The sequence below is a fragment of the Archocentrus centrarchus genome, chromosome 18, assembly GCF_007364275.1.
Source record: "Archocentrus centrarchus isolate MPI-CPG fArcCen1 chromosome 18, fArcCen1, whole genome shotgun sequence".
Lineage (NCBI taxonomy): Eukaryota > Metazoa > Chordata > Actinopteri > Cichliformes > Cichlidae > Archocentrus > Archocentrus centrarchus.
In genome coordinates, this window is record NC_044363.1 from 1,924,628 (window position 1) to 1,938,187 (window position 13,560).

Below are 13,560 nucleotides of genomic sequence, written 5' to 3' on the forward strand. Positions count from 1 at the left end.
AAGAGTGAGGGGCTTCTCAATGGGATTCACTGCTTTAACAGGAACCCAACCATCCCCCCACAAGGAAGTTACAACTCTACCCACCAGAATCTGAGCAGGTCTGCTAACTACAGGGTTCTAGCCAGAATTTTTTTTTTCAGCCCGGCACAAATGCTAATGCTAATTAGTAATGCTAACCGCTAAATGCTGCTCCTGCTTGTTAACTGAGGGACGGGGCCTACGTATGTAGCTGGAAAGCACCTCTGAAGCCTAGGCAGTAATCGCAGTCTTTGTGGAGGTGTAGTTACATTTCTCAAGGTTCATGTCAGATTAGGTTCAGAGAGGATTTTCAGTTATGTATGTAAGACCAATGGAGAACTCTAAATCAGGCCTTAATGGATCGATAGTTTTTGAATATAATCCAGAAGTTACACTTATATATCCTATATTTAATGTGTCCCAGAGTGCCATTTCCTTCCACTAATGGGTTTGCAGAAATCACGTAAAAAGCATAAACAAAAACATAATCCAAATGTTTTAACTCTCAGATGCTAAAAGCATTTCCTAAGTTCACATATCAGCCACCATGTTGTGAACATAAACTATTGTTGAATTGGAAAACTGAAATTTTCATTTGAGCTTCATTTTTCCTCTTACTTCTCTTCGCTTTCATGAAGGTTGTCATTTCAATTTTATAGCCCACAAAATCAAGTGCACGCACAACCGTAGGGAGATCAAATGTGCACATTGTGAATGAAACTGCCTGTGCGCTGTGGCATACCTGTCAAGTCTCCTGCTTTCGCTGGGAAACTCCCGTATTTTACCCCTCTGTCCAGCCGTCTTCCCATATTATTATTTACCCGTAAATTTCCCATATTTTAATATAATTTAAAAAATATTCCTGTGCCGCTCCAAACTGAATTGTCACTAGCCTCACGAGAATTGTCACCTGCAGCAGCCTGGGTGACAGTTCTCGCGAGGTTAGTGCCGACAGCGGGAACAACCCCATAAAAACAACTGGACGGCAATTGGGCTCAGTGTTGCCAATGTATTGGGGGGGGGGGTCCATAAAGCGACTAGCGACAGCAAAATCCTCCGCTGTAGCCGTGTTCTGTTTACATAAAGCCTTCTTACTGCATCCCTTCGTACACTTTGGCATCTCCCAGACCTCGCTTTGACTCCACCCTCCAACCCCCGGAGCTCACACACCGAGCCTGCCTACCCCACTCCCATCCTCGGACCTCGCTTCGGCCTTTATCAACCTTTGAGACAGCCGACAGCATTGTTTTTCATTATACCACACTCTTATTCCGAAGGCATATTGTTTTCCAACCTCCAACCTTTTAATTGGTCCTTCCATCAGCTCCATCAGTGTTTATTATTTTTACATTTTAGCAAAATGTTGCAAAAATATACACAAAATCTAAATAATTATCTCTGCTTAATCTTTTCCACCTGTACTGACTCAAAGTCCTCTTGGAAGGAGTTATCACCAAGGTGACACCTCCAGTTTTGGGGGCTGTTTTGAAGCATCTGTCTTCAGTCATGTTAAAACCTTGTACCCAAACTGCTTCTGTTGCTTGGGCATTCAGCTGTAGTCTGGAGCATTCAGCTGTGGCTTGAAACAATACCGCAATCTTCCCAGGGGTGGCTGTCCCAGGAGCAGACCGTGCAATGGTCAGAGAATTTACCTAAAAAACCCAAGAGCTACATGTCAGACTCTACAGGCCTCAGTTAGCGTGTCAAATGTTAAAATTCATGACAGTACAATTAGAAAAAGACTGAATAACTATGGCTTGTTTGGAAGGGCTGCCAGGAGAAAGCCTCTTCTCTGTAAAAAGAACCTGGCAACAACTTGGGTTTGCAAAGCTGCATCTAAACAAACCACAAGACCTCTGGAGCAATGTCCTTTGGACAGATGAGACCAAAGTGGAGATGTTTGGCCATAATGCACAGCACCACGTTTGGTACAAGCAAAGCAAACCAAAATCAACACCTCATACCAACTGTCAGCACTGTGGTGGAGGGGGAATTATTTGGGCTTGTTTTGCAGCCACAGGGCCTGGGCATCTTGCAGTCATTTAGTCAACCATGAACTCGTCTGTATACCAAAGTATTCTAGAGTCAAATGTGAGGCCATCTGTTTGACAGCTAAAGCTTGGCCCAAATTGGGTCATGCAACAGGACAGTGATCCCAAGCACAGCAGCAAGTCTCCAACAGAATGTCTGAAAAATAAAAGAATCGAGGTGGTGCAATGGTCCAGTCAAAGTCCAGACCTCAACCTGACTGAAATGCTTTGGTAGGACCTTAAGAGAGCCTACAAACCTCAATGAAGTGAAACAAAGAAGAGTGGGCCAAAATTCCCCCATGGAAATGTGAGAGACTTATAAAGTCACGCAGAAATATTTACCTCAAGCCGCTAAAGGTGGTTCTATAAGCTACTGAATCATGGGGTGTATTGAGTTTTTCACAGGATTGCGCAGAGTCCTGCAAAAACTTTCTTTTTCATGTGACTTCAAATCAAAGTGAGAGCAGTAAATTTAATTTCAGTGGTCACTGGGACACAAAATCTCAGGTTAAAATTTCAAACGGTGGGGCTTGAGATGCAAAAACAGAATTTGAAGAGAAAGTAGAGGTGAAAAAACAGACTTAAGAAAATGAATGCTTTGTGCATTTATTTCTTAAAAGCCAGCCGGTAGGATTGTGAGAAAACTTGAATGTGCACAAATACGTACACAGTAGTACCAAATGTGGAAAAAAAGGTTATCTGTATGTAAATGGTACTTGGGTTAATAAGAAAACATAGTTCATAGCTGCAGCCGCTCTTCTTCCTCTTCTGCAGGGTTATGGTTTCCCTGTGTCTCAGCTTTTCGACATGCTGCTGGAGATGAGGGAGCAGTACGGAGAAATCCTGCTCAAGAGATGGAACGTCACCTTCAGGTAGTGAACATTTTGTTTTCACAGTTTTCTAGTACCTGTTTATCAGTAGCTGGGTTCTTAATGCTCGAGTGCGTGCTGCACTGACCTTCCCCTCTCTAGTGATAAGGTCATGAAGCTTTTACACACATATTTGCACACCGGCGTATGTCTGTGGGAAATGTCCCGGTTTTGAAGTTTTACAAGCAGCCAGAGGGAGGAAGTGTTTTAAAACAACGTCCGGAACATTCTCTGCCCTTCAATGGGTAGTACCCCTACAAATCCTTGTGTGTGTGTGTGTGTGTGTCTGTGTGTGTTTGGGCTAAACATGCCATTGTTTCAGCATCGCTTTTGTCCAATGACACCAGTGGGACTTGCAGCAGTGAGAACGGACAAACAAACACACACTCCCTCTCTCCTTCCTCCATCTCTCTCTTTCACACACTCACACAGACACACACACACACATTGTGGAAGCCACAGGAATGTTGTGTTGTATTGTTGGGGGGAGAGAGAGCTCTCCGGTTCACGGCCTCTCCATGGAACGCTGGAACGTCCGAACTCTGTTGCGCCAAAAAGACGTTGGGGTGGTGAAAGAGGGGAGGGTGGTAAGAAAACCTCAAGAATTAGAACGACCCCCACTGGGATGATTGTTTATATGTACCCTCTGTGTGTGTGTGTGTGTGTGTGTGTGTGTGTGTGTGTGTTTTAACCTCTAGGAAGTTATTTACCTGTGATTAATTTTTTTCCCCTTGCCCTCTCCAGGCAGGTGTTAGACCAAGACAACTACAGTCCAATTCCAGTCTCAACAGAGGAAGAGTACACACACTACACTTCCCAGTTTCCCTTGCAAGACCCCGAACTGGAAAAGGTAGGGAACAACAGAGGTATAAAAGTGTGTAAAATAGAGAGACCAGGGAAAAAATACATGGAAAAGTGCTGCATATTGCTCCCTACAGTCATTTCAGCTCACTTCCACACAAAAACTTCTTCCATTTAGGAGATTTCACGAAAAAAAAAAAAACTATAGATCTGTGCCTGAACCTGTTTAAGGTAGCCTTTGTGCAACATGTGAAATAAAGTTTGAGTAAAATCTCACTTAATCTCTTGTTTTTCACCCCATTTCCACCAGCTTCCCTTCCCAAAGAAGCTTCCCTTCTCCGAGTTTGTGCCAAAAGTCTACTGCCAGCTGAAAGAGTTCATCTATGCTTGTCTGAAATACTCTGAGGACCTGCATCTCAGGTACATGTGCATGACAATCCTGGTGTCAGGACTGTCGGGTTCTGAGCTATCCGCGTGTTAAGGAAGCTATGGCCACTGTGCCGTGTGCCTAAATGTGCACATCGCTCTGATTTTGTCCTGCATGCTGTGTGAGGCTGCAGGGATTTATTTAAGTCAAAGGAAAGGATCTGACTCACCTGTGGGCAGCAAACACATAGTGAATGCTTTCAGTGACATTCATACACACTACTACAAAATTAAGAAATTATTGTAGCATGCTCCAGATCTGAGTCACCTCAATAACTGCATGCTGGCAGGCATTTTAGTGTATGGTACAGGCCAAAAGTCTTGAGCTACCCTTCATTTCTTTATATTTTCCTTTGAAAAAAAGAAATGGGTGCAGCGATTTATTGAAACACCTGCAAACATAAATACAGAATCTGAGGCTAAAACATTTTGTAAGTCAATACGATCACCTTTATTTTACTGAACTCTTTGGCAGCTTTCCTGGAAGTATTCATTTTGCTGTCCACCAGCCCCATTTTTGCACAAAAAATGTAGATGATAGCTGATTACATTAGCTGTATTTAGTTAAATGTATTAAAACAAAATCTGCATTTGCAGAGGGCTGATCAACCCTGTCCTTTATGCAGCCATGCTAAGATTTGCATGAACCAAAGGACAAAAGATGAAACGAGGACTGCACACCGATGTGAGGCCATCAGTCCCTACCATGTAGCTGGTACTCTGTAACGTCTGTAGAAGGTTATTCAAATGGCCTTCATGGGTATAACAGTGGGTTTTGCATTTAAACAGATATTTTGACCAGGTTAGCTACAGTTGTCGAAGCTTAAACAATTCAAATTGTGCCACTAACTACAGTAGATCTCTCATACCTGCTCACCTTCTACTGTTCTTTCTCACTGACACACAAACACTCGGCATACAGCGGACATTGCTTGGTTGATTGGTTCTTTCCATTCTGACCCAGGGATCATTGTCTCATTAGATTTGGCTCGACACACACACACGCACACACACGCACGCATACGCTGCAGTCAAATGCAGCTTCTGTTCCATGTTCTGTGGAGGTTAAAGAGTAACCTTGTGTGTGTGTGTGTGTGTGTGTGTGTGTGTGTGTGTGTGTTATGGTTGATGGAAGAATTAACTAAAACAATGCAGCTACTTTTCTACCGAGAAGACAAGTAATCAGGAAACAACTTCCGCTGTCCAGAGGGATTCGGCAGGCTTGGGCTTAAGCCAGACACACCCAAACATATGCAAACACACTCACACAAACATGCACACATGCTGAAAAGCATGCGCGCGCGCACACACACACACACACACACACACACACACACAAGAAACTTCTGCTCTAATGTGAAACCTAAAGATCCTCAATCTGAGGGTGAAAACACCATACAAGAAACTAAACACACACTTCAAGAATAACACTTACTGTGAATCATTGTGTTGAAATTTATTATTAGTCATGTTATGGTTTTGCTTTGTGTTTTCAAACTGAATAACATTTTCTTTTATTCGTACCTATAATCCCCGAGGTCGTGTAGGTTTCATGTCTTTGTGCTGATGTCTGCATTTTATCTTAGTTTGCTTCTGCCAATGCAACTGTACTTCTGTTTAGGTGCTCCTTGTGCGTATTTGTGTATCAGTGTGTTGATTCTCCGTGGGGGCTGGGAATTGGTGAGGTGGCATTGATCCGTGACCGGCGGAAGAAAAGGAGACGGTGGCAGGAGGGAGGAGTAGTGATTGGGGAAGGGGGGGGGGGGAGTCCAAGGCCTCTAATCAAAGCCTTTGGCTAAAAAAAAGCAGAATAGAGAGGGTAAAGAGAAAGAAACCAGCTCCTATCTTTTGTATATTTGTATCAGAGACAGTGTTCCAGTTTAGTCAGACCTTTGGTACACAATCCCAGCAACAAATCTTTCCTAAAATTAATAAAGCCCAAGAAGTCTTTCTCTGCACTTTTAAGAGCATATTAACTCTCTGAAATGGTAAAAATTGAAAGTATGATGTGACACCTACCTAAAACATGAGCAGAATTCACTGTAGCACCACCAGTAGAAAAGCAACTGTAAAATCACATATCTTCAGTATTTGTTGAGGACTCATTCCTACAAATACAGTCTGCTTCAAATTTATTGGGCTGTTTAAATGACTCTGTGTGCGAGTCTGGAATCATGTGTCTGAACCTGTCAAAATGTTCCCGACAGATGTTTTTCAAGTAAAACGTACTTTCTGGTCTCTTGCTGACCAGACAGCACTAATCGCTCTTCTCAATCAGAGTAATGACTCCACAATTTGACCTGGCTGAATTTTTATGGTTGTGCACACCCTGCTATCTGGTTACTGCCACGGCACGCCTTCCTGCCTGCTTCAAACACACATGGATGCATGGGTCCGGAAACAGACGGGATGATGGAGCAGGGTTTTGGTCACTGATCCCAACCCCCCCTCACCCACCCGACCTCCGACTGTGACCTCTGTTCACTTTTATAACTTGGTGGAAAGAGGGTATGAATCTATGTAAGAAAAGGACCAAATGTGATTTGGTACATTTATTCTTTGTGTTTTTATTTTATGCCTACATATGTGCTTGTTTTTTATTTCTTTTGTTCTGGGTTTGTGCGTTTAAAGGCAAGCTGGCATAGTAGCTCTGAGGTGTGGATGGCATTGTTGGACTCGGGGGTTGATTGAGCTTTGGACCACAATGATGGATTAAACATCTACTCAAATATTCTGCATAAAATTATGTACACACCATAGACTAAATAAAAACTGGATCTTAAAACTGTGATCTTAACCACTGGCTTGGGGATTACCTCTTTTAAGCCACCAATGTGAACATTTTGGCTATCAAGAAATCACTTAAATAGAACCTGTCTGACAAAGTTAAGCTAAAAGATCTCAAACGCGTCATGCCACAATCTAAGAAAACAGTCATGACATCTGTCAGTCTGGAAAAGGTTATGATGGAAGGGTTATAATGCCATTTTTAAGGCTTTGGGACGCCAGTGATCCACAGTGAGAGACATTATCCACAAATGGAGAGAACTTGGAAGAGTGGTGAATCTTCCCAGGAGTAGCCGGCCTCCCAAAATTGCTCCAAGAGTGCACCGACAACTCATCCAGAAGGTCACAAAGGAACCCAGAACAACATCTAAGGAACTGTAGGCCTCACTTGCCTCAGTTAAGGTCAGAGTTCATGATTTAACAAAAAGAGAGTGGGCAAAAATGGCATCCATGGGAGAGTTCCAAGGAGAAAACCAAAAAGAACACAAAGGCTCGTATCACATTTGCCAAAAACATCTTGATAATGCCCAAGACTTTCGGGAAAATATTTCATTTCACCAGCCTTCAAACTATGTGACTGTAGACAAGCCACAGTTGGTCTCAACCAGTCAGCTCTCTATAAGGAACTCCTGGTCAATAAGGTCAAAGCTAGCGGTGTGTTTGATGTGTGAAAAAATATACAGGTAGGTCAGCCAGTTACCTGCCTTCCAAAGAGCTTTGTTGTGCTGTTGATTCTAGAACTACTGAATGCTAGCACACTTAAACAATGAATGTTAATTGGAGAAGTTTGACTTGAAAGCTTTCTGCCAGCTTAAGCTTTCAAAAATGTGGTTTATGTTGTTGAAAAGGTGTATGTGAACCCAAACTATGATCTTTTTTTCCTAAACCTTTTGTTGTTTGAACTTTATCACACTGAAAATGATAAATGATATTAAAGAAAATCTTTCTAGCCCTGAAGGTAGGAGGTGAACAAGTGAACATCGTTTTGGACTGGTTCTTATATTGCGCTTTTCTGCTCTACTTTGAGCACTCAAAGCGCTTTTTACAACATGACCTATTCACACACATTCAGCTTAAGTGCTTTCTATCTAACATTCATACTCCGACAGTTGCATCAGAGAGCAACTTGGGGTTCAGTATCTAGTCCAAGGATACTTTGGCATGCAGACTGGAGCAACCAAGGATCAAACCGCCAACCTTCCGATTAGTAGGTAACCTCCTCTACCTCCTGAGCTACTGCCACCCCATTTTACCATCTTCATTTTCAGGATGTTGATGGTAGTACGCTCCAATATCAAAGCATATAGTGAAGGAGAAACCTGCCTTACTAATGTCTCAAATGCAGACTGGCATCATACTGGCGCTGATTTTCAAGCTCTTGCATCACCTTCTCCCGAATAAGTAATATCTGCAACATCTGCTCACTGCAAATGATGGTCTTAGCACTGTCACTATTTACTTTGTCTTCCCAGTTGGTGTACACCTTAACTTGGAGAGCATTTTCTGCAGCATTAATTTGCATTTCTTCACATATAGATGGACTTGCATGCACAAAACAATTATATTCATGTTTAATGTATGTAAAAAAAAAAACAAAAAAAAAACACTTATTTGCAACAGCTGTACTTTTTGAGTGTAGCTCTGCCAATAATTATCAATTTATCCAGGGTTCTTCGTGCTGCGTATTAGATATGAGCACAGCTAATATCAGGTGCAAAGAGACTTATGTGCCTTATGTCTAACTCAAACAACACTTTGGATTTTACATGTCTTAAGGGAACCTCTTTAGATGATACAAAGTATTTATATCGAAGGCCGTTGTTTCAACTTTTGTACTTCTACCACAGAAATTCTATTATTTATATTCAGTCTGGACATGGTTGCATAGTCTATCGTGCCAGGGTAACCAAAACAGACAACTAAGACATAATTATAGACCTGACGAAGACATGAGTGTTGGACTGGCAGGAGCCTGAGTGATGAAGGCTGTGCAACTCTGTGATGTTTTTGGAGGAGGAGGAGATGAGGTGATGTTGGCACAAAAATCTGTGCGAAAGACATCAACCCGTAGCCTAGAGGAAGATCGGCGGGGACCCGTTAGCAAGTGAATGGTGGAGCTCCTGAACCAGTTGAGGGAAAAATCTGGAAGGTGAAAATGAGAGCTGCTGCCACACAGATGCCCATGAGCCAGTCCAGTGGAAGAAAACTGGGTGTGAATCTGTCAAACTGTGAATATGAAGGAGCGTGTTGCTGAGAAACGGCATGCGTGCTCAGCCAGCCTGTTTTGAGGTAAAGATTGGAAATTAAACAGAGGCGATTGTAGATGAAAATGTCAACACTTATTGGCCACATTTTCTCCACAAATACAATCAAGTGATTCAGAATCAAACTGCAGATGTCAGTCTTGTTCATGAGCAGGTATTTGATTGCAAACACTTCAAGCCGCTGTGGACGTCAGAGTGGTACTGTTTCCAAAGCGCTGCTGGCACGATAACAGCAGGCATGAGCATATGCTTATGTTTCAGAGTGGGAGAACTGAGCAGTTCTTTGACATCGAACTCTTGCAAGTTTAGCATGATAAATGTGTCTTTGATTTTCAGGGGGTATTATCAATGGGTGTAGACTACAATGTCTCTGGATGTAGTTGGATAGACCTGCAAAAAGTCAGGTAAATGGACTGTGGGACGTAGCGCAGCAGTAGAGAACCTGTAGAGATGTTACATAGAAATATGTTTGAACGAGGACAAACGACTTAAGTTCTTAAATTCAACTAAATGAAGTTAGTAAGTTAAAGTCCCAGTGATGAATTGTGAGATATCTTAATGGCCTGTCTAGATTTCATCATTGAAAAGATGCATCAGGTTTGTTGCATGCAAAAGATTCATTTAGTTTGAATTTATTTTTGTTCTTGGAAGATAGCTCCTGAACTTGTGGTCACGAGACAGGTCAGAGGAGAGGACGGTGCCCAACACGATTGAAAATTGCTCTTTTATAAATGTCAGTATTGTCAGGCAGTTATGAATCTATCATATTCTTCAGTTAAATGTGTACTTTCTGGAAATCAGCCAGGCAGTTTTAATATATAGCAAGAGAATGCAGATTTTTATTTGTGATTAACTGAGACTGTCCTTTAGAAAAGTGCACATTGCATGAGCTGTTATGACCTATAGGTGGTTTTGACCTTTAGGTTGGAACAAGTAAGCATACTTTAAACCTAGATAGTGGAACTTTATATGTCACATGTTATGTGTTGTAATTAGTAACCCACCCTGAGATCTTTAGTCTGAGTAGTTTTTGTGTCTAAGCCTCATCAAAGCATGAGTAAATACAAATGTAAGTGTAGGAATGTTAAAAGTGGTTCTGCTCTTCTCTAATCGGAAACAAATTTTAATAACCGTCATTAATAATTGAAAAATCGATTTGTTAAAAAAAACAAAAAAACAAAACTAAAATGACTGTGAACAAGCAATGACATAAGATGATACTGCCAAAAGTATGTGCGCGTCTGCCTTCACACACACATGAATTTGAGTGCCATCCCATCCCATTCCATTCATGTTGGAACAGGAAGTGGCACAAACAAACAACAACTACAATGTTTGGAGCATGAAATTGTCCAAAATTTCTCGGTATGCTGAAGCATTGTTTGTTCCTTTCACTGGAACTAAGGGGCCGAGCCCAGCTCCTGCTGATTCAGTGATGATGATGTAGAAAGCTGTGCTGAGGAGCGATTTCAGGGCGAGATTCAAGCATGACTGGAATGCTTTTAGCTTGCCATCGTGCACACGCTGACGGAGGTTATACACACACACGCGCGCACAGATAGCAGCGTGTGCACCCACGTGTCAGCAGAAACACAGGCAGAGCGAGAGCAGAGTGTACTTGGCTGGCAAATTGGTGACCACAGTTAATATTTTTTATTAAACATGGGTACTGCTACGTGGCACAGTTACTTACTTACTGCTACACATTCGAATGTCTGCAGTTTTTTGTGTGTATTTATCCCTTCGGTGTTTTCACTGCTGACTGCGTTCATTTTTGTTGTCATCGTTGCTGTTCCTTGTGTATTTTTAGGAAATACCTCCTAGGCATGCTGTAAACACGCCTCATCTGAAGGCTTCTGGCTTCCCTTTGACAGCACGGACCGCCGTGCATTTATTGTGACTGATGGCAGCATAAATACAATGAAACTCAATCCCAATTCTGCGGTGTGTCTGTATTTGTATGTGTGTGTGTGTGTGTGTGTACTTGCAGAGTTCACCAGCATACATTGACTTTTTGCCACTCTCCACTATTTCTGTCCACTCGGCACTTCTGCCACTCCAGGAATTTTTCTGCAACCCCCCCCCCCCCCCCCCCCACACACACACACACACACACACACACACACACACACACCGCCTTTGCTCCAAATTGTCGGAACGTTTTTAGGATTCCACTGCTTTTTTGGAAACGCACTGAGTTTGGAATTCCAGCGTTCGCTCTCCCTCAGGCAACTCAGTGCGCATATGTGTGTTGAATTCCAAGCGCAGACAATTTACTGATTCAGTTGGAATGTTTGTTGCCCACAGGGCTCTGGATTCAAACACAGAAAATAAAACACACACAGATTGTTCATCTGTCATCGGGAGAAAGCGATTGCTTTCATTCACGCTGATTATCTCTGCCTGTGCGATGCATTTTTGACCTCTCCTGACCCTTGCCTGCAAGAGCGTGTGTTAACTGACTTTGTGTGTTGAACTCTCTTGGGTTGCGTCCTCTCTTCTGTCTGGTCTCCCTTTATCCCATCAAACTGAACCTGGAGTCACACAGCTTTTTGTGTAACTCAATGCTTCCAGGAACGTATTAAACAGCAGGTCAGAGAGAGATACTATGCCATCCCTAAAAAACCTTAATAGACCTTACAAAAAACAAATAAATAAAAAAATAATAATTGTGCAGAAATTTGTCTGGGTTTCTTCGCCAAACATCACCCGCATTTCAAACATAACAAAACTGATAGCATGTTGGAGATTTTAAGTGAGTCTGATTTTTCTGCCATCAAACATTTGTTTTAACAGGAAATTTGAGCTCATTTCAGAGTTAAGTCTGCTGGCTATGCACAGGTGGTAATTTTACGACTAAAGTTTTTTTGTTTTTTTTTTTTCTTTAAGAAACAAGATGGGCAAATATATGATTTGATTGAATACTGTTTGTATACAATGGTAATAAATTCAGGTATCAGGTTTTGGTTGGTAAGTTTAAAGCTAGTCTTATCAGGACATTTAGGACGGTGTTAGAGTTTTAATGAGCCTGACAGCTCATAACATGGTAATGTACTTGTTAGAGTTGGCTGACATTTAGACTTTTTCCCAAATGGAGAGAGTCGCAGACAGAGAAATTCACTTAAACTGTTTGTACTGGCTTTCAGGCATAGCAGCTCTCTGCAAGAAATGGAAGAAATCGCTTCTGCACAGTCACAGATTCTCTGACTTCTTTTTGCATATGTATTTATGTATGTGTGTTTCTCTCTGTGTGTGTGTGCGCTCCACAGCTCCACAGAGGTAGACGATATGATCCGCAAGTCGACAAATCTGCTGTTGACCAGAACCCTTAGCCACTGTCTGCAGTACGCCATTAAGAAGAAGAATGTCGGATTGGCAGAGGTAGTGTGTGTGTGTGTGTGTGTGTGTGTGTGTGTGTGTGTGTGTGTGTGTGTGTGTCCAAAAAAGTGGACAAATAAAACCACGCTGGTCACTCCAAAAGGTCAGACATTTTTCTGTACTGGGGAGTATTCTTTTGTCCTACTCTGCATTTAAAATTTTGTAGACGCCGACATCAAAGTTGACGTAAGCCTCGAGATGAGCATTTTGATGCTTTCCATCTCTTTCTTTTATTATGGAACTGAATTTGAGATGACTCTAATGGGACCATAATTGACAGACTTCTATTATATATTAAATAAAACTTGACTGAACCTGAACTCATCAGGAAAGTGTTTTACTGAGGTAACAAATCAAATGAAAGTAATATTCAATATACTATCTATAGCCTTCAGTATATAGCACCTTGATTTTCTGTCTCATATATTGTTAAATGGAGGGATGCTCGTATTAAATGGTTTCAAATAATGAGATCAATGTATGTGCAAGTAATCCCTTAGGGTCAAGAGTTCAGGCTTCAGACTGCTCTAACACTATTGAGAATATTCCCTCCTCCTGCAGCTGCTGTTAAACTTTTTACCACTTCAAAATTAAAACAAACAACAGTTGTTGCCTTGTATTTCTGTCTCTAACAACAAAAAAACAGCCTTTAACTAGTTGAATTGTAGTTAGAGGTTGGTGCAATTTAAAAAAAATAAAATAAAAAATTCGGTTCAGTCAACATAGTTTGCAAAGTAAGAGCAGCTAAAGCAGCTCGTGTCAGAGGATGAACTGAGGGGCTGCACCAAGGCGCAGTGTAAGATAAACGAGGATTATTTTAAACTGTGACTCATGCAAAGCTGCTCTAGAAGAGTTTCTAATCTGAAGCTGTAAAGAAAGGTGGACCCAAATCTGCAGCCTTTGGCAGTAATGACACTGAATTTATCAAGAGGTGGAATCAGATCTAATGAACCAAAGTTCTTTAGCCTTTGAAAGGTGGCTTTTACA

General features: G+C 41.8%; 1 protein-coding gene across 1 annotated transcript in view; it reads left to right on the plus strand.

Moving 5' to 3' along the window:
- Positions 1-13,560, plus strand: part of LOC115797611 (exocyst complex component 6B-like) — a 91,199-nt gene that overhangs the window by 12,445 nt on the left and 65,194 nt on the right. Inside the window, exons 3-6 of the mRNA XM_030754209.1 lie at positions 2,823-2,920; positions 3,662-3,767; positions 4,029-4,138; positions 12,465-12,576. Coding sequence (XP_030610069.1) covers positions 2,823-2,920; positions 3,662-3,767; positions 4,029-4,138; positions 12,465-12,576 — 426 coding nt within the window. The remainder of the gene's footprint in view (positions 1-2,822; positions 2,921-3,661; positions 3,768-4,028; positions 4,139-12,464; positions 12,577-13,560) is intronic.